Genomic DNA, 25,056 nt, shown 5'->3' with positions numbered 1-25,056 from the left:
TTTTCTGGGGTCCTGGGTCCCTTGATCTTCCCTCAGGGTCTTTACTTACCTTCACATCGCAGGGTCTGGGAGTCCTCTCTGTGCTGACTTGAGGATTCACACCTCAGAGGAAGCCAAACTGCCTTCCCAGTCCCCAGGTGGAAGTGACAAATACTACATTTGCCCAGACTGTCATGGGGCTTCCAACAGCTGACAGCTAGGTTGCGTTTTTGTTGCTGGTGGAGGTCCCCTCTCTTCCGGAGTCCAGGGCCCCTTCAAGCCTCCCTCAGGACCCTCCCTTTGATTACCGACGGGACCTAGGCCCTCCCTTCTGCTGACCCAAGTGCAGCACCTTTCAGATCAAAGATTTCCTCTCCTTGAGATCTCCCCTCCCTCCAGAAGATCTCAAAGGCGGACACATAGGGCCTTGTATTCCTGGGGACTCCCAAGGCTAATAGCAGATGCGGGGTTGGGCTGAGGACCCTTCTTTTCTGTGATCGAGGGTCCCTTTACTCCTTCAACAGGATATTTTGATTCATGGAAGGTACTGGCACGCCTTTCTCTGCTGATCTGAAGACATACCCCTCATCCAAGTCTCACTTTCCTGAGACCTGCATCTCTCTTCCCCAGGAGGAAGTCAGGGGCCTCTACATCCTTCTGACATGGGGCCTCTAGTAGATGACCACAGGGACAGGGCTAAGCCGGGATCGCTCTCTTAAGGTTTGGGACGTTCCTTCAATGCTCCTTAAAGATCCTCACCTTGGCTTCTGGCATGGCCTTAGGCTCCTCCCTCTGCTGACCTGAGCCCTTCCCCTTCTGGCCAAGGCTTTCATTGCTCTTACACCACTGAGGCAGAATGAAGAGGGGTAGGGGACCTCTCAGCCTGACAGTTCTGCCAGGGTCTCCCAAGCCTGTCATCAAAGTTGGGACTAGATTCTCTGGGCCCTCTGGAGAGGGTGGACCCCCTCAGTCCATAGTCGTGAGTGTCCTCAGCTTCTGGCTCCTTGATTAGATGCTGCCTTGGAAACGCCCCTTCCCTGTTAGATCCAAGTTTTTGCTTAGCTACAATCCTTGCAGAGAATGACTCAGGATCCCATAGTTGATGTTAGTGGCCAGCTGCAGCACCTAAGACTTGTGGTGGGAGGTCAGAGAAGAAGCATCCTTTTCTATCATGTTTCTTCACCAGCCAGCCAGCCAGCCAGCCAGCCAGCCAGGCTTCGTTTTGTTCGAAAAGATTTATTTTCCACGTGGAAGAAGGTGAGCGGCAGGATTTGGGGAGATCCTTCTGTTACCAGTTATCTAACATTGTATCATTGAGTGCAGTGATTTTCACTTTCTTAACCCTCACCTCTAGTTAAAAAAACATGTATTTTATGTCTCTACCAAGCGTCTACTTAGAATATGGATAACATTTCATGAAAGAGTCTCTACACTTAGTGTGTGTGGATCACTCTGAAACTTCCTATTGTATTTTCAGATCATTGCTTTTTTTCTCATCTCTATCATGCTGTTTACTCAGCCAGAGACTTATGTCAGGGATGTATGACCCTTAGATGTGACATGCCCGATTTCTGTGCCTTTAAAGCCCCGGGCATGGCTAGAGGTATTCCACCACAGAGGCACCCCACAGGAAATGGGTTGGAGGAATTCATTCATGCCACCTGCACCCTCAGGTCCCTGAGCTACTGCCATCAGTCTGCTCAGGGCTGTGATGTGTCTGTCTCTTTTGGGAAACCAGCAGCCAGCTGCACATTGGCCATGTTGGGATTGGGGGTGTCCTCCCCTGGGGCCCAGCCAGCAGGCCCCACGTCCGTTGCTACCCACACTACCCAGTCCATCCTGACCCTGGCCTCAGTCTGCATACTTTGGGGTTTTGTCCTCCTGTCTCCCCATGCCGCCCCCCCCCCTCACTCCCCAGTGCCGATAGTCACTTGCCCTCCTCTTCCCTTGGGAGTCCCCAGACAAGAATCCTCTTTCAGCGTACTTGTGCTTCCTGTAGAGCTGACTAGACAAACCTGGTGGTCAGTCTCCTAGGGCTTGGTAAATAACAATCATAGCCATGTGACTGTGCGAGAATGCACCTGAGAAGCAGTTATTTGCAAAGAGCTGCTGTGAGGGGTCTCAGCCATGGTCCTGCTCCTCTGAGAAGCCCTCATTCCCCAGCAAAGCCTGCTCTGAACTCCAGCCTCCTTGGCAGGGGTCTGACCTGCAGTCTGGCTGCCACCCACCTGCCCTCGTCTGTGGCAGTTATCGCTGGCAGCTGCCCTAGGTGCTTCATGAGCAAGTAATTGACCTCGCTGCCTGTCCTCAGTCACCGAGCCGAGCCACCCTTGCCAGGTGCCCAGAGGATCTGTCCAAAGTTTCCCCACGACGCTCCCCACCCCTGTGGGGATGCAGCGAGAGTCCACAGGCCCAGTGGGTGTGTGCTCTGAACTGCTGGCCCGTTGAGTGCCTGACGTCCAGCCTGCCCAGGGAGTGAGCCTGCAGGAGAACGCTGGGCCACCCAGCCAGCTGGGATAGAAGGGGACCGGGCTGGGCAGGAGAATGGGACAGCAGGGGCCAAGCATGAACACCAGAGCAGCCTTCAGTTGGCCAAGCTCCTACAGCCACGTGCGAGAGTGATCTTCTCCATCCTCACACCTTCCATCCTCACCCCCACTTGGTGTCCAAAGCCATGGAATCCATTTAGGACAGATGGTGACCCAAAGGGGCTAGGAGAGGCCGTGTCGGCAAGGTGCAGTGTCTGGCATCTTGATGGCATCGTTTTTCCTGGGGTCCCTTCATAAAGGGACATGAGGCATCGTGCTTGACATCCTCACAGAGGACAGCTAGAACCCTGCTGGTTGTGGGAAGAACACCTCTGGCCAGTGTAGGACCACAGCTTTGCACCTGTAGCAGGCTCAATTTGAATGGGAATGCTGCCACTCATAAGCTGAACACCGCATGTCAACTCTCTCTGGCTCTATTTCTGGATGGGCAAATGGGTACAGACAGTATCAGTACACATTCAACGTGTAGCTTCGAGTTGTACACGACGTGACCTGTGTGTAAAACGCCTGGCCCAAATTAGGTGTCAGTAGCCTCACCTATTGTTCTTGTGTGTCTAAGCTGTACCTTTCCCCCTTATTGTGAGGATGGATGCTGAACCAGTCAGTGCATGTCTTGTGATCCCTGTGAGCATCACATGATGGAGTTTTTCTTTCCCGCTGCAAACCTGTTGCCTAGCTAATTCCTCTCACATGTCAGAACTGGGCAAACACGGTATAAGTTGTTCTAGAGTCGGCCAGGGCGAACGTCAGGGCTCCTAGAGTGGGCATAGAGAGGACATGGGGCTGGGGCAGGCATCTAACCCCCCCCCCCCCCGCCGCAGGCTGCCTCTCCTGCTCTGAGCGCCTCAACCTGGAGCTTTGGAGCACCTCGTGGTGCCTGGTTTGAGGCTGTGTGAAGGAGAACCGCTTGTTGTACACCCCTAGGGATGGTCTGACCACCACCACCTCCCCCCCCCGTTGTTTTGTGGGCACTTCCTGAGCATCTACTTTATACCAGGTTGCAGGGATGCAGGTGGGTAGCAGGTTGCTCATGGGGGCCTGAGCCGAGGCCTGGGAGAGCACCCACGAACTGTAAGTAGCTCAAGGCAGGGGGCAGCGTGCTGTGCATGGGGCTGATCCCACGAGGCCTTAGAGGCTGGTCCCAGGCCTGGGGGTGCTTCTTCAATGGTGTATGATGCCGAAATGCTTGGTGCAGAAGCAGGGTGCCATCGCACTCATGTTCTGGGAAGGCCACTCAGGAGAGTGATGTGGGGGCTGCGGGTGGAGCTGGGCCTTTGGGGGGCTCCCGCCATTGTCCAGAGAGGATGAATGTGAGGCTGCTTTAGGCCTGGCCGGAGGCTAGAGAGGAGGGACGGGCTCCTGAAATGAAAGCGAGGTAGAGGAGGCCAGAGTGGTGTAGGAATCAGGCTTGGGGGCTCGGAGAGGGCAAAGCGCTGAGGTCATCATCAGGAAGGCTACTGCACCTGCCTGCTACTGGGTGTGTGTGCTCGCTTGATTTCTTGCATTTTAACACATGTTCACCATCCATTTAACTTTTTAAATTTCTGTAGACTGGATGTTGGAGAGTTTTATATTTATAGAAAGTCTGCACTCCTTGTACGGAGAGTCCCCATATACTGCACCCCCAGTTTCCCCTAATATTAACCTCTCAGATCAGTAGAGTTCATGAGGTACAACTCGTGAGCTAATGTGGATGCGATATGATTAGCTAAAGTTCACCATGCCTTCAGATTTCCTCAGTTTTCTTCTTGATATTGACCTTGAGCATGTGGCTGAGGTAGAGGCTGTCAGGTGTCCCCTCTGTAAAGGCACTCTTTTATTTGCCGGTTCCACATTGTCCTGTTTGGAAGGAAGTCGCTCTGTACAGCCCTCACTTCACTGGGGTGAGGGATGATGCTCCCACTCTTTGCGGGAGGAGTATCTACTTCAGTCAATTGGAATTCTAATGCAGGGGAAATTTGTCTACTCTCAGGCATTTGTGTCTTTGCCATTTGGTCATGCATTGCTCTCACGATGGACTCAAGGATATTTGTTTTATACTTTGGGTTATATTCCAATATTACTTTCTTTGGTTGCTCACTGCTCCATCGTTGGTCATCAGAAGCTGAGTCAGTTACCTTCTGAGTCCTTTTGACATACAGTGTGGTTCGGTTTGTCTTGTTATTTGTTTTCGGTTTTGTTTTTGTTTTTTACCATGTCCCTACTTTCCGGCACTACAAGATGCCCAGGCTCATTGTTAAATGATAAGATATTGATCTCCTGACCCATGCCGTGACCTTTCCTGACCTGGGATCCTGTCCCTCACACCAAGGTCCTCAGCTCCCTCAGACCCCCAAGGCACAGTTGAGCGGAATCAGCCTTTGGTCTCCCTCCCCAGAAACCCCTGGGCTGTGCCAGGGGCTGAGCGCCTCTCCCCAGGGTGGAATGGTCCCCGCGGTTGTCCCTCAGGTCCCGACATCCGCTCCAGAAGAGCCGGGGCGTGTCTCTCTGGGGTCCCGAGTCCACCGCCCTTAGCCCTGCTGGGAGAGGGGCTCTGCCTGACAACCCTGCCGGGGTCTCTCGGGGAGGCCTGCTGGACTGACCTGGATTCTGGGGTGGGGGGCCGGCTGTGCTCCCTCACAGGTCGATGTATATGCCTGTTTGCCGGGCCTAGGCCCCTTCTCTCGGCCGACCCAAACTGGACCTCCCAAACCGAGGCTCCCACCTCTGTCACCCTGCCTGCCATGTGGACTTCAGTGGATGTCACATCTGGACCCGGTGGCCAGGGGTCCCCTGGCGCTGTCATCATCGACCGGAGGTGGGTTCCAGGGGCGGAGTTGGGGGCTTCCTTCTGTCCTTCCCAGGATCCTCATCTTGACTCTGTCAGGCTCTCTCCCAGTCCTGTCTAGACCTGAGTCCATGTGCCTCAGACCCAGGCTCTCAGACTCCCTGTCTTCCTCTAGCTGGTAAGGGATGGTTTGGGAGGGTCATTCCCAACGTGTTCCTGGCCTGGATTATCTCAGGTATGTCAGCGGGTCACAGCAGGCTTACGTAGCCCCCAGTCGTCTGAAACATACGTACTTCTCAGTTCTCAACCAGGAGGCCCTCATCAACACTTGCAGGACGCATACAGTGCAGGAAAGGAGCCTAATGTGGAGCTATGGCACCCATGACCCTGGGGGCAGTGTCAGAGAAGAAGCACTCATTTGAAAGCGGTCCTTCACCAGCAACCCGCCTTCAGAACCATTCTGTTCAAGATTTATGTTACCATAAATCTCCAGGGAATTTGAGGGATAGTCCTGCACTTTTATGCTTATCTAATATTGTAGGGTCCAGTTCAGTGACTTTTCCTTTGTCATGTTCATCCATAGTAAGAAATACATTGTCCAACACTATCTAGTGTGTTTACTATATATATATGATATGTGTAGATCATATATGCTTATATACACCTGCATATACATACATATGGATGTTGACACATATATATGCATGTGTGTTCACATTATATATGCATTTATATGTGTATGTATATATGTGTATACTATGTGTATACTTACCTCATGAAGAATACCTTCTCTTATTATGTGATTTGCCTTGATACCCATTATTCTATTTCCAGTCAATTCTTTATATTCCATTCAAATACTTTTTTAAAAGGACATTCCTCCCCGCTAAGATGATTTCAGGTGTTAATAGCATAGACTCTGTAGTCAAATGCCTCAATCATCCCATCTTTCCCTCTGTCCTGGTCTCACCCCAGGGCTCCTGGCATGTGTGCTCTGAGATCCTCCTGCCTCCAGTGTGTACAAGGAAGGGGAAGCAGAAGTTGAAAACTGGTTCCTTTATCCATCCTGTCACCTGCATTTATGCAGCCTACATTACCTTCCCAAATCCCTGTTGCTCCCTGTGTCCCTGCCCCAGACACAAGTACCAGCTCAGGGGTTTTCAATGTCCCCCGGGGCTTTCTCCTGTTTTATTGTTCGGACATTGTTGTTCCTTCTATGTGTGGTTTTCAAGACTTTAATTTTTGAAGAGTAGTTTTAGTTACACAGAAATTCAAAAAGAAAGTCCCATATTTTTTAAATGTTTATTTTTTCAGATAAAGAGTGGGCAGTGGAGGGGCAGAGAGAGAGGGAGGCAGAATCTCAAGGAGGCTCTGTGCTGTCAGCACAGAATCCAATGCAGGACTTGAACTCACAAACCATGAGATCATGACCTGAGCCGAAATCAAGAGTCCTACTGTTAACCACCTGAGCCACCCAGGTCACTCCCCCTTTTTTAAATTTTTTAAAAAAATGTTTATTTATTTTTGAGAGAGAGAGAGAAAGAGCAGCGTGTGTGCACACAAGTGGGGGAGGGCAAGCAAGAGGGGGACAAAGGATCCAAAGCGGGCTCCACACTGACAGCAGAGAGCCTGATGTGGGACTTAAACTCACGAACCGTGAGATCATGATCTGAGCTGAAATCAGACACTCAAAAAAGAAATTCCCTTCTAATCTTATTTTGATAAAAGTTTTTTCCCATTAACTTGTATTGAATTTCCTTCCAAGGATTTTTCTGTACCCATTTGTGATCAGATGTTTTCTGTTCCATTACTTTGTTAATGTAGGTAAATATAGTTGAAAGAATTTTCTAATGTTAAAGCACATTTACATTCATTGGGCACAGCCTAATGTCCATTTAATTCACTCCTATGTTGACTATGTATAAATTTATTTTGTGTATTTGTTGCTTTATGAATGATTTTTGCTTAAGTGTTCTTTCATGATGGGTTTCTCCTCTAGCATTTAAATCTAGGAGCACTAGCCTGGGAAAATTAATTGAATAATTCCCCATATTCTTCTTAGTTTGAAAGCATTTTCCTATGATGATGAGTTCTCCCCATCCATTTGGTAGAACTAGCCTCGAAAACTGCCTTGCCCTGGAACATTTGATGGTTGCTTGAGCTTATGATATGATTTCAGTTTGTAACGTAACATTAAGGTTTTCTATTTTATATGGATAAATTTGTCATATCTTTTTCTAAAAAAAATCCATCTTCTTAGATTTTCAAACTTAATGGCAGGATATTTATAAATAAAATTGTTTTATTACAGGGACACCTGGGTGGCTCAGTCGTGTAAGTGTCCAACTCTAGATTTTCGCTCAAGTCATGATCTCATGGTTTGTGAATTCAAGCCCCGAATCAAGGTCCACACTGACAGCATAGAGCCTGTTTGGGATTCTCTCTCTCTCCCTCTCTCTGCCCTCCCTCTCTAAGTAAATAAATAAACTATAAAAATGTTTTATTACCAAAATTCTCAAACATGCAAACAGTAGGGCATATTATAATGAACCCCATATACCTGACACCCAAGGTCACCAATCTTCTATACATGATCAATCAGGTTCCAACTCTACCCCTACACACTTGGTATCTCAGGGCTGGAATATTGTAGAGTATATCCAAAATATCATATCTTTTCTTTTCTTTTTCTTTTTTTTAAATTTATTCTCAAGTTATTTAACATACAGTGTAGTCTTGGCTTCAGAAGTAGAATCCAGTGATTCATCACTGAACATATAACACTCATTGCTCATCCCAACAAGTGCCCTCCTTAATGCCCATCACGATTTTCCCCACCTCCACCAACCCTGTTTGTTCTCTGTATTTAAGAGTCTCTTATAGTTTGCCTCCCTCTTTGTTTTTATCTTATTTTTTCTTCCCTTTCTCTATGATCATGTTAAGTTTCTCAAATTCCACATGTGAGTGAAATCATGTGATATGTATTTCTCTGACTGACCTATTTCACTTAGCATAATACCCTCCAGTTCCATCCACACTGTTGCAAATGGCAAGATTTCATTCTTTTTCATTGCCGAGTAGTATTCCATTGTGTCTATATACCACATCTTCTTAATCCATTCATCAGCTGGTTGACATTTGTGCTCTTTCCATAATTTGGTTCTTGTTAATAGCACTGCTCATAAACTTTGGGGTGTATGTACCCCTATGAATCAGCACTCCTGCATCCTTTGGATAAATTCCTAGTAGTGCTATTGCTGGGTTGTAGGGTAGTTCTATTTTTACTTTTTTGAGGAAACTCCACACTGTTTCCCAGAGTGGCTGCACCGGTTTGCATTCCCATCTACAGTGCAAGAAGAAGATTCCCATTTCTCCACATCCTCGCCAATATCTGTTGTCTCCTGAGTTGTTAATTTTAGCCACTCTGACTCATGTGAGGTGGTATCTCATCGTGGTTATGATTTGTATTTCCCTGATGCTGAGCGATGTTGAGCATCTTTTCATGTGTCTATTAGCCATCTGGATGTCTTCTTTGGAAAAGTATCTATTCATTTCTTCTGCCCATTTCTTCACTGGATTATTTGTTTTGGGGATGTTGAGTTTGATAAGTTTTTTACAGATTTTGGATACTAATCCTTTATCCAATATGTCATTTGCAAATATCTTCTCCCATTCCGTCGGCTGCCTTTTAGTTTTGTTAATTGTTTCCTTCACTGTGCAGAAGCTTTGTATCTTGATAAGGTCCCAATAGTTCATTTTTGCTTTTATGTCCCTTGCTTTCAGAGGCATGTCAAGTAAGAAGTTCCTGCGGCTGCAGTCAAAGAGGTTTCTGCCTGTTGTCTCTTATAGGATTTTGATGGTTTCCTGTCTCACATTTAGCTCTTTCATTCATTTTGAGGTTTTTTTTAAATTTTTTAACGTTTATTTATTTTTGAGACAGAGAGACAGAGCATGAACAAGGGAGGGTCAGAGAGAGAGGGAGACACAGAATCTGAAGCAGGCTCCAGGCTCTGAGCTGTCAGCACAAAGCCCGATGTGGGGCTCGAACTCACAGACTGTGAGATCATGACCTGAGCCAAAGTTGGTCGCTTAACCGACTGAGCCACCCAGGTGCCCCTAATTTTGAGTTTATTTTTGTGTATGGTTTAAAAAAGTGGTCCAGGTTCATTCTTCTGCATGTCGCTGTCCAGTTTTCCCAGCACCATTTGCTGAAGAGACTGTCTTTTTTTCCATTGGCTATTGTTTCCTGTTTTGTTGAAAATTAATTGCCCATATATTTGTGGGTCCCTTTCTGGGTTCTCTGTTTTGTTCCATTGATCTACATGTCTGTTTTTGTGCCAGTACCATTCTGTCTTGATGATTACAGCTTTGTAATACAGCTTGGAGTCTGGAATTGTGATATCTCCAGCTTTCATTTTCTTTTTCAACATTACTTGGGCTATTCTGGGTCTTTTTTGGTTCCATACAAATTTTAGGATTGTTTTTTCTAGCTCTGTGAAGAACGCTGGTGCTATTTTGATTGGGATTGCGTTGAACGTGTAGATCGCCTTGGGTCATATAGACATTTTTAACAATATTTGTTCTTCCAATCCGTGAGTATGGAATGTTTTTCCATTTCTTTATGTCTTCTTCAATTTCTTTCATAAGCTTTCTCTAGTTTTCAGTGTACAGATCTTTTATCTCTTTGGTTTGGTTCTGCTCTTAGGTTTATTCCTAGGTATTTTATGGTTTTTGATGCAACTGTAAATGGGATTGATTCCCTGATATCTCTTTCTGTTGCTTCATTATTGGTGCATAGAAATGCAACTGACTTCTGTACATTGATTTTATATCCTGCGACTTTACTGAATTCCTGTAACAGCTTTAGCAGCTTTTTGGTGGAGTCTTTCGGGTTTTCCATGTAGAATATCATTTCATATGCGAAGAGCGTAAGATTGACTTCTTTGCCAATTTAGATGCCTTTTATTTAGTTTTGTTGTCTGATTGCTGAAGCTAGGACTTCTAACACTGTGTTAAACGACAGTGTGAGTGTAGACATCCTTGTCATGTTCCTGATCTCAGGGGGAAAGCTCTAAGTTTTTCCCCATTGAGGATGATATTAGCTGTGGGCCTTTCATATATGACTTTTATGATACTAAATTATGTTCCTTCTATCCCTACTTTATTGAGGGTTTTTATTAAGAAGGGATCCTGTATTTTGCCAAATGCTTTTCCTGCTTTTATTGACAGGATAATATGGTTCATATCCTTTCTCCTATTAATGTGATGTATCACACTGATTGATTTGTGAATATTGAACCAGCCCTGCAGCCCCGGAATGAATCCCACTTGATCATGGTGAATAATTCTTTTAATGTACTGTTGAATTCAATTTGCTAGTATCTTGTTGAGAATTTTTGCATCCATGTTCATCAGGTATATTGGCCTGTAATTCTCCTTTTTAGTGGGTTCTTTGTCTGGTTTTTGAATCTAGCTAATGCTATCTTTACAGAACGAGTCTGGAAGCTTTCCTTCTATTTCTATTTTTTGGGACAAAAAAGAAGACTATATATTAACTCTGTTTTAAATGTCTGGTACAATTCTCCTGGGAAGCCATCTGGCCCAGGACTCTTATTTGTTGAGAGATTTTTGATAATCAATTCAAATTCTTCACTGGTTATGGGTCTGTTAAAATTTTCTATTCCTTCCCATTTGAGTTTTGGTAGTGTGTGGGTGTCTAGGAGTTTGTCCATTTCTTCCAGATTGTCCAGCTTGTTGGCATATAATTTTTCATAGTATTCTCTAATAATTGTTTGTATTTCTGTGGAGTTGGTTGTGATCTCTCCTCTTTCATTCATGATTTTATGTATTTAGGTCCTCTCTCATTTCTTTTTGAGAAGTCTGACTAGGGGTTTATCAATTTGGTTTATTCTTTCAAAAACCAGCTCTTAGATTCATTGATCCATTCTACTGTTTTTTGGATTCTATGTTGTTTATTTCTGGTCTAATATTTATTATTTCTCTTCTTCTGCTGGCTTTGGGCTTTATTTGCTGCTGCCTTTCTAGCTCCTTTAGGTATAAGGTTAGGTTGTATATTTGGGACATTTCTTGCTTTGTGAGATAGGCCTGAATTGCAATGTATTTTCCTCTTAGGACTGCCTTTGCTGCATCCCAAAGGGTTTGGACTGTTGTGTTTTCATTTTCATTTGCTTCCATATATTTTTAAATTTCTACTTAAACTTTTAATGTTTATTTATTTTTGAGAGAGAGAGAGAGAGAGAGAGAGAGAGAGAATCCAAACAGGCTCTAGCACAGAGCCCAATGTGGGACTCGAAGTCAGAAACCGTGAGATCATGACCTGAGCCAAAGTCAGATGCTCAACCAACTGAGCCATGCAGGTACCCCTAATTTCTACTTTAATTTCCTGGTTGACCCATTCATTCTTTAGTAGGATGTTCTTTAAACTCCATGTATTTAGGGGCTTTCCAAATTTTTTCTTGTGATTGATTTCAAGTTTCATAGCGCTATGATCTGAAAATATGCATGGTATGATCTCAATCTTTTTATACTTGTTGAGGGTTGTTTTGTGACTCAGCATGTGATCTATTTTGGATAATGTTCCATGTGCACTCGAGAAGAATGTGTATTCTGCTTCTTTAGGTGCCTTCCCTTCCCTTTATCTTGGGAGAATGGTCCTGGATGCTTAGATCTGCATTTGCTCCCTATCTCATAGGTCAAGTCACAAACCTGGGATACAAACTGGAATCAAAAAAGCCAGTTCATGGTACCAGTGCCACTGATCTTGCTGCAAGGCTGCCCTTGGCTCAGAGGATCAGGCCCTCCAGACTGGCTTTCTAGACCTCTGCCTCCTACTCTCTGTTGCCGGGCCTTGAGCTACTGTATGCCATTGTTCTCCCCTGGGCATTGGCTTTGTTGTCATGCTGCTAGTACTCCTCCTGAGACGTCCTCAAGTCTCTCCTTCAGTGTCGCCTTCTCCATGAGTCTTTCCATGAATACCCAATCCTAAATTGTAATCCCTCTTCCCACTCCATCCCCAAGACTCCTTATTCAGTTCTGTAGATTCAATTTTTTTCCATAGCATTTATCACTATTCAACCTACTTCACCTTTTACTTTGTTCCATTGTTCATTTCAGTCTACACAGTCTATACCCCTACACCCAGTAGAGTATAAGTACTACAGAGGCAGGGTATTTGCTCAATGCGGTATCCTTAGAGCCTCGAGCAGTACCTGACACATAGTACATGCTCACTACTCATTTTGAAAATGAATAAAGAACTGCCAACTCCAAGGTCCCAGTATTTGGAGTCTACTTTCCTAACCCCCTTGGCATTTCTAACCCCCACAACTACCCAAACAGGCAAAGTTTGAATGCTTCCCACCATTCTCTAATTATTGGATCATGGGTGAGGTAAGCAACCAAGCTTACTGGGGACTCTAGAAACCCCTTCCTCCAGTCCCTGGTCCGTGTTCCTGGTATTCTGGGAATGTCAGCATCACAGGACTCCAAACACCCATGGCTTATTGCACTCTTTCCTGCCAGCAGGCAGCTATGACCTTCACTCCTATGCTCTGCTCCTCTTTTTTGTTGGCCTGGATCTATAAGTTGCTGCAATTAGGGACTCACATGCCCTTGGGTTTGGCCTGGGCCACAAAGAGTTTTGCAAACAGCCGGTCCAAACAGCACTTGCCCACTGATTCCTGGGCATGATCTGGAGAGCACACGCATATTCACCAATGACCTTGATGAGATTTCTCTGGAGAAAGTAGAAGAGGGGGTTAGCCTCTTCTTAGCCACAAAAAGTAAGTTTGTGAGGTTACTTTCAAACCCCAAATACCCCAACCACTAGGATTTCTCCCCATTGCCAGAGTACAGGTGCCCCCCCCCCGCCTTTGCACATACTGTTCCTTGCATTTCGAAGTGTTGGAGATACTGTGCCTGCAATGAGAAGTGCTCTTCCTCCCTGTGGTGTCCTTCACGATAATGCCAAAGGCCAGCCTAATTGTGAGAAGACATAAGACACACTCAAACTGAGGGACATTCTACCAAAAGTGGACCAGTCCTCCTCAGAAGTGTCAACACCACTGATAGAAGCAGAGTACTGGTCTCCCAGAGATGTCCACATCTGAATGCTCAGGAGCTGGAATATGTTAAGTTACACATAAAAGTGGAATTAAAGTTGGAGATAGAATTAAAGTTACTAATCAGCCGACCTTAAGATAGGGATTTTGTCCAAGGTAATCCAGGTAGATCCAATGTTAATAAAATTGTCCAAATATGGGAGACGGAGGCCATGTGAGAAAGACTCAACTGCCTACTGCTGGCTTTGAAGATGGAATAAGGGTTCATGGGCCAAAGATCGTGGTCTAGATTGTGTGAGTTAGAAAATACTTTTCCAGAGTTCCAACTCTGGATTCTGGAAAAGTCATGAAAACAGATTTCTCCCTAGAGACTTCCAAAAAGATCACAGCCCCACTGACAGCTTGATTTTAGCCCAATGAGACTCTTTTTGGACTTCTGACTTCCATAACTGCTACAGAATACATTTATGTTGTTCCACAAACAAATTTGAGTTGTAGCACTACGTTTGTGGTAGTTTGTTACATCAGCAATAGGAAAGTAATACAGGTTCAGTGAAACAGGAAATACTAGGAAACGATCACAGATTGGAGGACATTAAGGGGGCATAATGACTACAGGTAATGTGGCATCCTGGGTTGGAAAGAAAAAGGGCATATCCCCGCCCTTTTGCTCCCAGGAGTGTTAGCCACTCTATGGTCCCTCCGACTCTACCACCACTCAGGACATATGCAGGTGCCCAAATGGGACATGTGCAGGAGTCTATGTCTGAGCTGCAAATACAAGGCCGCCCATGAGGACAGTGCATTCCTCTTCCTGCCTTCCTCTTTGCAGGACCAAGCATCCTCTCCACCCCGGTCAGAAAAAGTGAGTGACAAGAATGGGGGACTGGGGCCTGACAGTTGGATAATGGTGAGCATGAAGCTGGGGGCATGGAAAGCTGCATGAAGCTGTTTCTATAGAAGAAGCTTCAGGAGCTGTGAGTTTCATTACCACACCAAAAGATCACAGAGCACAGTCCACTCTATTCTCATAGTCAGGGACTTAAGTCATGCGTATGTGCTTTTTTAAGGCACCTTTAAGGCACAAGGCAGGGGTGGAAGTGTTCAAAACAGGGGCTGCCCCACAGGATGCTGCCTGCAGGAATTGGTGGGGTACTATCCATACTCTCTAGGGACCAGAGCTACACCTATCAGTCTCCTGAGAGCCATAATGTCCAGCAAGGCTTAGGACAGGCATCCAAGTGGCCATGCTGGAAAGGGTGCTGTCCTCCTCCTGCGGCCCAGCTGGCAGTCCCCATCCTCCTCGCTACTCGCACTACTCAGTCTCCCCTGAACCTTGCTTCAGTCTTCAGAACTTGAGGCTTTGTCCTCCTGTCTCCCCGTTGCCAACTTCTCAGTCTCCAGTGTTCATGTTCGTAAGCAATTATCTTCATTTGAAAGTGCAGGAGCGAAAAGTGCCTTTTCATGACTGCTCTGGTTCAGGTAGGGCTGGCATGACTTGATGCAGCATCTTGGTGAGTCTCCTAGAAGCTGGTGAATAATAATCTTTGTCATATGACTGTGTGACAAGTTGCTAGGATTATGAGTTATTTTCTAATAACTCCCTATGTAATGCCAACCATTTCGTTAAGCTGAAGGCCTTGTGAAGGCGATTCTGAGGTTTTGCTCTCTGACACTGAACCAGAGATGGGGTGTGGTATTTGTCAGCCATCCACAGAGCCAGCTAGGACCCTGGTGTCTGCAAATGGGCAGTTTGAACAGAGGAAAGACTTTAGCAGATGACAGTGGACGCAAATGAGGATTTGGAGAGCCGTCGAGCAGGAGGGGGTTTCGGGTTCCCAGGCAGCAGGCCGTGAAGAGGGTCAGCCACCCCAGTAGGGGTAGAATGAGGAGCTCCCACCAGACCCCATCTGGATCTGCCCTGGGCTGACCAGGGGAGGGTCGTGGGAGCAGATGTGGCCTGAGGGGAGCTGGAGCCCTGGATGACATCATGAGAGGGGCGCTCTTGGCACACATCCCAGGACCAGACCCTATGGGGTACTCGAGAGTGGAAGCAGGGCTCCTGCATGCTGTCCATAGAGGGAAATGACTGGTGTTGGATGGTGCTCCCCCCAGGCCGGATGGCCCGCTGGGAGGTAGCACCCAGGATGCCCCAAGCCCCACCACAAGGGTCCTTCAGGAAGGCATTTTCCAGGGTGCAAAGTCGTCTCCAGCAATGTCTGTGCTGACACCCACCACCCAGGTCCTGGGCAGTTGTACCAGGGTGGGGCAGAGGAGGCAAGAGCTCCTCTGACCATTAGCAAGAAGATCCCCTGAGCTTGCCCCCTGATGGGCTGCTGTGAGGGGTCTCAGCCATGGTCCTGCTCCTCTGAGAAGCCTCCATTCCCCAGCAAAGCCTGCTCTGAACTCCAGCCTCCTTGGCATGGGCTTGACAGCCTGCCTGGCTCTCGCCTGCCCTCTTCTGGGGCAAATATCGTTCGCAGCTACCCTAGGTCCTTCATGAGAGGGTATGGGATGTGACACCAAAGGCCATCCACAAGATAGCATCCAGGAGCAAGGCCACATTTACCTAGCACCCAGATAAAGGGTCTGTCCAAAAACCCCTTCAGAAACTCTCTCCGTGGGGATGCAGTGAGAGTCCACAAGCCCAGTGGGTGTGTGCTCTGAACTACTGGCCCATTGAGTGCCTGACGTCCAGCCTGCCCAGGGAGTGAGCCTGCAGGAGAACACTGGGCCACCCAGCCAGCTGGGATAGAAGGGGACCGGGCTGGGCAGGAGAATGGGACAGCAGGGGCCAAGCATGAACACCAGAGCAGCCTTCAGTGGCCACAGTTCCAACACTCACCTCCAAGTGGAACCTTCTCCATCTTTACCCCCTCTGTCTTACAGCCCACCTCTCATCTCCATTTCAGGACAGATATTGACCCAATGGGGCTGGGAGAGGGCACATGGGCTGGTCCAGTGTCCGGCTGTCAGTGTCCAGCTCTGTTTCCTCTTCTGTAAATTGGGAAGGATAAAACAGTATAATCGTGTGCCTTGATGTGATATTGTATTCATTTCTTAGGACTGCCTAACAAATTGGATGTGAGGGATCTCTTCTCTCACATTTATGGGTGTTCACAGTCCACAGTCAAGGTGTTGGTAAGGCCATGCTCCCTCTGAGGTCTGGAAGGGATTGTATTCTTGCCTCTTCCAGAATCTGGTGTCCCCAAGTTTTCCTTGGCTCGTGTTCACATCGCTCCAGTCTCTTCCTTTTCACAAGCCTGTCTTCCCCCCATACCTGTATATGTCCACCTTTCCCTTTTTTTATGAGGACACCGGTCAGATTCATTATGGCCTACACTAATGACCTCATCTGAACTTAAGTATGTCTGCAAAGACCCTACGTCCAAATAAGGTCACCTTCCTGATCCTGGAGATTAGTAGTTCAGCATAATTTTAGGGGGGCATAATTCAACCCTAACAAAGATTATACAAGGTGTCATCTGTATGTAAAATGACTGGCTCAAAGTAGGTGGTCAGTGAGAGGGAGCTATTATTACTAAGCATCTAAGGTGTACCTTCCTTCCCCCCATTTAATATTGTTGAATCAGTATATGTCTTACAATCTATATGTAAATTGATTGGTGCAGTGATTTTTTTCCCTTGAAAATCAGTTATCAAATGGATGACCCATCTCAAATGGATGGTCATGTGCAAACATGGTATAACTTGTTGTATCACAAGACTCAGAAACCCTCAGTGTGTCAATGACCTGGAGAATGTGGTAGGAAAAAGAGAGAGTGGGTGCCCACAGATAATGCCTGCAGCTACTATAAACTTAGGAATAATAGATCATTGTTCCGACAGATGTTGGGGGTCCAGTTTGAGGCGTGGGGGGAGGAGAATGGCTTGTTTGAAAGGATCTGGGGATGATCTGACTCTTGCACTCATTTCGTGACCACTCCTCGAGTACCTACTGTATGCAGGGAGGTTGCTGGTCTGTAACAGGCTTCCTGAGCTGAGTTCTCACTGACCATAGGCCTAGGATCGCAAGTAAGCCAGAGCAGGGGGCAGTGTGCTGCTCATGAAGCTGGAGAAAACAATCATTTCAGGAGGCCACAGGATCCCCAGATAGACTGGAGACTGAGAGAAGGCAATCTACCAGTATTAGAAATGTATGAAACAACCTCACTGAGCTGTTGCTTTACATTGCTCAGTTCTGTGTGCTGTGTTTACACACAGCATCTAGCATGGCCCAGGCTGAGTCCTGTTCTGTTCCAGGGGTCAGTCTGGGGAAAATATTTTTGCAATGAGTTCTCAGAGCCCAGACTAGAGGACTTGCCTGAAAGGAGGGTTCTCCTGAGACTCCACAGAGAATGAATGTAGATGACATTTTTCTCCTGAAAGGTCCGCCTGCCTCCACTTGCTGGCTTCTGTGTACTTGCAAGTGCTGTTCCCTTAGTTTGCAGTCCCCTTTCTTCTCCTCCTGGCTTGAAATCTTACGTGTCCTTTCAGGTTCAGCTCAGCGGTTCTCCTGCCCTGGAAGCTTAGCACATACAATGCTGTGTGTTAGCAGTGCCTTCCACAGCACCTGGCATGAAGCAGATGCTTCATAAAAGACATTAATCTAAGGTAATAGTAGAAGTGGAGTTTGTGGGATGCCCCAGCAAAAAGGGTGCATTAGGAGAAGGCATGGGGAAGCAGGGGGCATCTGATCAGTAAGGGCAGAGGGTCCCAGAGAAAAGTGACAGAAAGCCAGCATGGAAGCATAAAGGTCAAAAGGCAAGCAGTGAGTGGAGACACAGGAAGGAGGTCAGGACAGGGATGAGGAGAGAAGGGAATTGTGTGGACAGCTGGTTGGTGACCTCTCACAGGCACATTTCTTTCTGTCTTCCCAAGAGGCCTGGCCACATGTACTTGACCTGGGATTTACAGGCACATCTCATTGAAGGAGAGGGTCCCAGGAGCCTCCCTCTCCACCTAGGAAGACTTCCTGGAGCCCCTGGTGGCAGGAGAGGTCTGGGGTGGGGGGTGGGGGGAAGCACAGGGACACTGTGGTAGCTCTGGAGGCCCAGACAAAGCCTCCTCACTCCACCTTCCAATAGGAAATAGCCCCTGCTCCCTTCACTGGGAAGCTTGCCCCAAGACAGATGGATGCTGACCCACTTGCTCCTGGGGCCACCTTCAGTGACAAGAGGGCCAGTGGGGCTTTGGGACTGCCTTCCCTCCCTCTTGTCTCTCAGCAGTTGCATTTTGCAAGTCCTCAGGGATGCCTCCATGTGAGGAGTGGCTCTTTCCGGGCTCTTGAGGACCAGAGACAGCTGCAAGTCAAAGCAGACCAAGGCACTACTTTCTTGGTCCCTTCCATTGCCCCCAGCCTCCTCCCCAAGTTCCTTGAGCCCCCCAAATCCAGCTATGTGTTCTACCACACCCTTGTCCAGACCCCAAACAGCTCCCAGGGAGATCTCAGGAAGAGAAAGACCACACACTTCCCCCAAGTCAACTTAAAGTAGCCACAAACACAGGGCCCTCTCAGGAAGCAAGGGGTGCATTTTGCAAGTGGAGTCCTGGGGACTCCAGTGATTCTTTAATTGGTGGCATTGAGGGTGTGGACGTTGGGGAACTTGGAGTGGAGAATTGTGGGTTGAGAGAGGGTCAGCGTGCAGCTGGCACCTTGTGTTTCCTGGCTGAAGAAGTTGTCAAGCTGATACTCCAGGAAGTTTAGTAGGTCTGCTGGCCTTGCCCAGTATTGGTTCCCAGCTATCCCTCCTTCCACTGGAGCAGTGGTGAAGCTTGTCTGAGTCTTCTAATTCTATGCTCTCTCCATTCTGCTACAGCCCAGGGGAGGAGCCAAGTGGTGTGAGAGCTGGGCTACAGCCATTTCTGTCCCCTAACCCAGGCCTTCCATGACCAAAGTGTCTGAATATACCAGGATTCTCTCTTTCACAGCCCTGCTCTTCAGAAGCCTGCCCTTCACCCCATCAGATTGGAGCCAATGTGAACGTTGAATTGGACAAGCCACCAACTTATCGGAACGGTGGTGCGCATCCAACCATGGTTCAGATATACACTGATGCTTCTGGGACACTGTGACATTTATCCACTCCAAAGCCACATGGATGTGCTTTCTGGCTTTTTCAATCCTGAGCCATTTCATGCCTCTGTATAGGGAAGGTTGAGCGTCTGTACTAAGATGGCCCTGAAATCTGGTGGCAAGTCAAAGTTTGCTAGGGGAGATGATGAGGGTGTGCATTTATATTTCCATGAGAGCACCAGTAGAGTACAGGGCTGGACTCCAGTGAAGCTGAGGAAGTCCAGATACGTCCACTTTGTGAAGATTGGTGATGTGAGGCTTTGGGATAGTCTGATTCTTCCCTTATGTTCCCACGGACAGGCTTCTAAGCTCCCCTCGGCAATTTGGCTTGTCAGAGCAAAAGATTGCATTGACAATTGGTTTGTGTATTAGCGTTCTGTTCCTCGGGCTGGATAGCCCTCACAACCTAGTCCAGTCTGGGGGACTGTGAGCCTGAAGAGCAGTGGTTCAACTCTGGGACTCCCTGGGACCTCACCAAAGTAGTACCTGCCCCCAAAGCTCTGGACTTGGAGCAGCCTGCCTGGTCTCTGTCTGTGAAGGTTTTGAAAGGGCAACAGTATCTGTTGTTCAATTAACTGACAATCCCAGTCTTAATGCCCATTTGTGGGGAGGTCACCAGTAATTAAGATGGTGCTAGCCAATCTGCCCACTGGCAAGTACCTCTGTTTTCCACTGTGGGCTGCAGTTTTGGCAGGACCCCAAGTTGCTTCTTTGCTCCTACACATCTACTAAATGGGTAGCTCAGGGCACATTATATAAGCTTCTCTATGCCTCAGTGTTCTCTTCTGTATTTAAGTATTCATTGAGAACTTCCTCAGGGTTGGACACTGGACTCTATCCAGAGGATGGACAAGGGAGCTGGACCAAAAACTCTGGGACAGAGTTCTGGCGCTTCAGCAGCTGGCAAACCTGATTCAGGTTACTCATCCTTAAAACCAACCTGCTCATATAATAATATCCATTCTCCAGCGGGTTTGGGAAGTCTAATTACCACTTGTGAAATGTTTTCTGTTTCTCATAAGAAAGGTGATACATCATGGCAAGGTATGACTATCATAATAATTGTGAACTTCTCAAGCTGCCCCAGGGCTAACCCATATAAAACTGCCATTCATGAAACCTTGCTAGTGTGACAAAGTACAACTATTATCCCTAATGATACTAATGTGCAAGGTATTGCTGTGCTCATGGAAAAGTCTTAAATCAGCCAGAAGTGAAGAAGGTAGACTAGGGCACCTGCTGTGAACTTGTCCAGCTCTCCAATTCCAAAAGTAAATAGACTCTTTGAGGAGGCAGGCATCCAGAAGGAGCCAGAGAGCAACACCAACTGAGCACCTGGTGTGAACCAAGCACAGTGTTATGCACACTATCTCATCTGAGTTTAGGGAGTCAGTTTTATCATCTACATTTTGCAGAGGAGAAAAAATGAGGCACAAAGATGTTGACTTGCCCAAGGAAGATGAACCTGGCAGTTATGAATAGATGGCCTGGAGTGAAGGGAGAGGCCGGGTGTGAAGTGACCCCAAAGTCTAGGCGAGGGCCGAGTCTCTGGACTATGTTGGCAAATGGGAGGATGACTACCAGATTTCCAGTTTGGCGTGCCCCCATGAATAGGTCTGCTGCCAATGGAGAGAGAGGGCAACCCAGGAGGGGAAGGCAGTTGGGAGGAAAGATGACAGGTAGTCCAAATTTGGGACCGGCAGCCCACGTGTCCATATGCCAGCCTGGGCCTTGGGAGGGAAGTTGAGACGCAGACTGGGGAGATCTAACAGGTGAAGCCTGGGCTGAGATCGCCAAAATGCAACGTGTCACCCGTGCTCACTACCCACCCCACCCTCCGAGGCTCAGGGGAAATCTGCAGAAGGCAGCAACGGGCCAAGGTGACAGGTGTCAGCAAGACCTCCCCCGCGGGACTCCTGGGGGGGGGGGCGCGCTCCTTTTCCGCAGGCCTGCACCAGGTAGGTTTCTCTGCTCGGCTCTCCGCCGCCGCCCTCAGGCTCCCCGACTCTCCCAGCCTCCACGCCCCCAGCCGTCTCCTGGGGCCGTCGCGCGAGCACCCAGGGCCGCGGCCAGCCGGGAGAGCGACGTCGCACGCTGCAAGCTGCGCTTCCCCGGCCGACGGGGCGGGGCTCGGGCGCATGCGCCGCGGTCGTACGGAAGCCCGGAAGGAGGGGCGGGGGTCGGCGGTTCAGGTTTCTGCGGGCGGCGGGCGGCGGCGGCGGCGGCGGCGGGGACGCGGCTCGCGGCGGCACCATGAACCCGCTGTAACGCACAGGCTGCGCGGCGCGGGGGGAGGGGGGAGGAGGAGGCCGCCGCGGCGAAGTTCTCCGCCATGAACCTGAGGGGCCTCTTCCAGGACTTCAACCCGAGGTGAGGCTCCGCCGGGGAGGCGCGGCGGGCGTGAGGCTGCGGCGGGCGGCAGGGCAGCTCCCTGCGAGCGGCTCTCTGGGCAGCGCTTCCCGCTCCCGCGCCTGGTGCCTCGAGCCCCGGGCTCCGGCTCCGCGGGACCCGCGTTCCTCTCGGCCGGCCCACCCTCGCTGCTGGCCCAACGCCCCCTCTCGTCCCCTCTTCTCGCGCCCCGCTGCCTGGCCTCCGTTCCCCGCGCCAGGGCCATTTCGCTTGACCCGACACCCCTAACCACCCCCTCACCACCAGCCAGCTGTTTCCTCCAGTTCCTCTGAGCCCTTGAGGTTTTCCTTGGATATATGCCCATCTCTCGCTTGTTTGCTGCTTTGTCGAGTGATATCTGAAACGACGTTGAATCCTCAGAGTCGGTGTCAGGGTATGGCAATACCTTACATAATGCCTCTGGGGGTGAACCTGACGATTTTCCATATGTGGTTTCTCATCGGTCTTCACTGTAAGTTTATTTGCAGGAAGTAGATATTACCGTCCTGCTTCCTAGCTGGGGAATATCCTCTGGATAGTGTGGAGAGAACACTGACTAAGGAATCAAGTGCCTGTCTTTGCACTTGCCCAAGTGTTCTGTAACTCTGTCCATCATCCCCCCCCGCCCCCCCCACCCCGGGCCTTGAGCTCCCTGAAGCAGAGACCCATCTCCTGCTCTTCTCACTATCCCCAGCACCTACCACCGCATCTGAAACTTAGCAGGCCCTTATAAAATGTTTGTGGAACTAAAGTGAGCCAAAAGACCTGGATTGAGGACCAGGCCTCATGTAACTGGGTTACATATTCCCTGCTCATCTGACAACGAGTTGACCTAATTGATCTTTTAAGTCCACTAGTCTGTGAAGGGAGTACCTGTTTCCCTTATTTGCTGGTGGGAAGCCATGCCCTCAATCAACCTTTTGTATTCTAGGTCCCTCAGATGCTGGAAGGTCCCAACTTAGGGATGGAGAAGGGGCATGTAAATATATGATTGACAACACTTTTCAGTATTGTATGGAGGGAGCCCAGTGGAGGCCACTGCCTGGGCTGCTTGTGGGAGATGAAGCGAAGTCTTGGGAGAGACTGAGAGAGTGTTGGGAGCGCAGTCTCCCTAGGGACAGTGACACTTTAAGCTACGAGCCATCGTGACTTCCTAGGTACTCTTATTCTTTGGGCACTACCAGAGTTCATATTCTAGTCTGGAGTGCCAATGTTCCAATCACAGTGCAGTCATTATCATTGTTGGCCTTGGAGGCAGTCTGCGTAGAGGAGCTTGTTGAGTAGGTAAGGGAGAAGTGACTGCGGTGCCTTCCACTGCCTCTCCTAGGGGTTAGGATTGGTCCACAGCCTAGCAGCGTTGGTCCTGGAGTTGGACAGGCTTTGTGTGTCTACCTTGTTTGGCAAGAGTGATAAGAAAGGTAAGTAAAACCTGACTTGTTTTGTAGCCTTGGGCCACTCACTTATCTTTCTGTTTTATCTTTAGATTTGAGTATAATCTCAGCAGGATGGGAGGCTAAATTAATGATTGATTGCAAAGTGCTTTACAAATAGAAAGTTCCAGGACTATTTTGCAGGGTGACAGATAATTCAGAACCCAAGAACTGCCTCGAGTGTTCTAACTGGTGAACAGAGTTGCCAAAGCACAGCAGTGCTGTGCACATAAGAACCTTAACCATTTTTTTCCTGTAGCTTCTTCCCTTCCCCTCCCCTCCAGCAAAAATTGTGATATGAAAATCACAATGAAATATTAGGTATCTAAACAGATGTATAGTAATCGTCAACATATTTATCAACATTTTACTTCTATTGGGATTGAAAGGCATCTCTAAGTTTAAAGACCTTTTATAAAGTGCCATTTTCCTGATGCAGTGTTGACTCAGTGGGAGTGAGCAGTGTTACCTCACAGTGGTGATTGCTATTAGAGTGGCCAGGTAATATTGGCAAGTCCAATTTTTTAGCTAGTGATGTGTCATGTCCCGTGGGCACACCTAGTTTTGAACATTGTTCTTTAGTCTTGTTCCATGCTGGGGCGGGCCTTCTAGACAGCTGAAGCACAAGCCAAGGAGTGTAGACAGGAAGATACCTTGTGCCAGGGCCTTTCTCCCTACCTCTAATTCAGAGCCAGTTCAACATCTCCCTCCTACCCCAGGACCTTGGCACATACTGTTCTCTTTGCCAAGAATGTTTGCCTCTCTTCTCCTGACCTAGTTAACTCTTACTTATTCCTGAGGTTTCAGCTCACTTGTTACTTGCTGAGGAAAGCTTTTCTGACTTCCCTAAGTCTGCTGATACCTGTTTATACCATTCCTGTAGCATGCTGAACTCTTCCATCAGAGCACTTACTTGTATCCTTATATTTGTGTGCTTATTTGATTAATGCCTGTCTCCCCTACTAAACTATAAGCTCCATGGGGCCAGGGCCATGACTCTGTTCATTATAGTATCCTGCATACCTGGAATAGTACCTGACTCAATAAATATTTGTGGAATGAATGAATGGATGGATGGATGAATGAATACAATACTGTCCAGAGCCTATAGGAGAAATCTGAAATGGCTTCTTCCAGTCACTGTTTTCCTGGTGGTCTTTGGCTTGGTTCTCTTTCTTATCTTCTTCCTTCCCTCAGAATGCAGCCATTCCATTGGAGAGACAGGGAAGATGGTGATGCTAAGGCAGAATATGGCTGTCTTTACTTTGTGGGTTATGTGTGTAATAGTCCCTGTCATGGTTTTGTGGGTCCCAAGGCATGGGCCATGGCTCCAGATCTCCTTTCCAACCTTTTGATCTTGGTGAGTCTGAACCCACCACTATATTGCCAAGGCCCTGGGAAACTGCAGTAACAGAATGATTCACAAGTGTCAGCACCGGATACACAGGGCTGCCAGCTGACCCTCTGCCTATTTCCTTCTGACCCATAACTGGTTGCTCATGAACCTCTTTTTAGATACACAGGTTAAGACTTGCTGAAACACACACACACTGGACTCACCAAGTCCTTCCCTGAGTGCCTAAGGCTTCCTAACTTAGCAGTGAGGGAGCCTCATTCATTGAAGAGGCAGCTATTAGCAGTATACAGAATTGGAAGACTGATTCTGAGGTGCCTGTGGGAGGTGGGAATCTGGGAATAGTGGCATTGAGCCAACACCCTGCCCGCACCATGGAGCCTCGGGATTTTCTGCTAACTTGGACTTGCTGGAGTTGCTGGCTTGAAGAAG

General features: G+C 48.1%; 1 protein-coding gene across 7 annotated transcripts in view; it reads left to right on the top strand.

Annotated features, from left to right (window-relative positions):
* The first annotated feature begins 21,663 nt into the window (after positions 1-21,663).
* Positions 21,664-25,056, top strand: part of TMEM185A (transmembrane protein 185A) — a 36,645-nt gene continuing 33,252 nt past the window's right edge. For 2 of the 7 annotated variants that reach the window (XM_053213943.1, XM_027053003.2), the window contains exon 1: positions 21,664-21,822. In XM_053213943.1, coding sequence (XP_053069918.1) covers positions 21,785-21,822 — 38 coding nt within the window. In that variant the 5' untranslated portion in view covers positions 21,664-21,784. Of the gene's footprint in view, positions 21,823-22,149; positions 22,235-23,167; positions 23,259-25,056 lie in introns of those variants that run through there. The other 5 variants (XM_027053006.2, XM_027053007.2, XM_027053004.2 and 2 more) reach the window with 5 other exon arrangements.

This window comes from Acinonyx jubatus, unplaced genomic scaffold (assembly GCF_027475565.1).
Source record: "Acinonyx jubatus isolate Ajub_Pintada_27869175 unplaced genomic scaffold, VMU_Ajub_asm_v1.0 scaffold_30, whole genome shotgun sequence".
Classification (NCBI taxonomy): Eukaryota; Metazoa; Chordata; class Mammalia; order Carnivora; family Felidae; genus Acinonyx; species Acinonyx jubatus.
The sequence above is the reverse complement of the archived record's forward strand: the minus strand, read 5'-3'. Positions and strand labels throughout refer to the sequence as shown.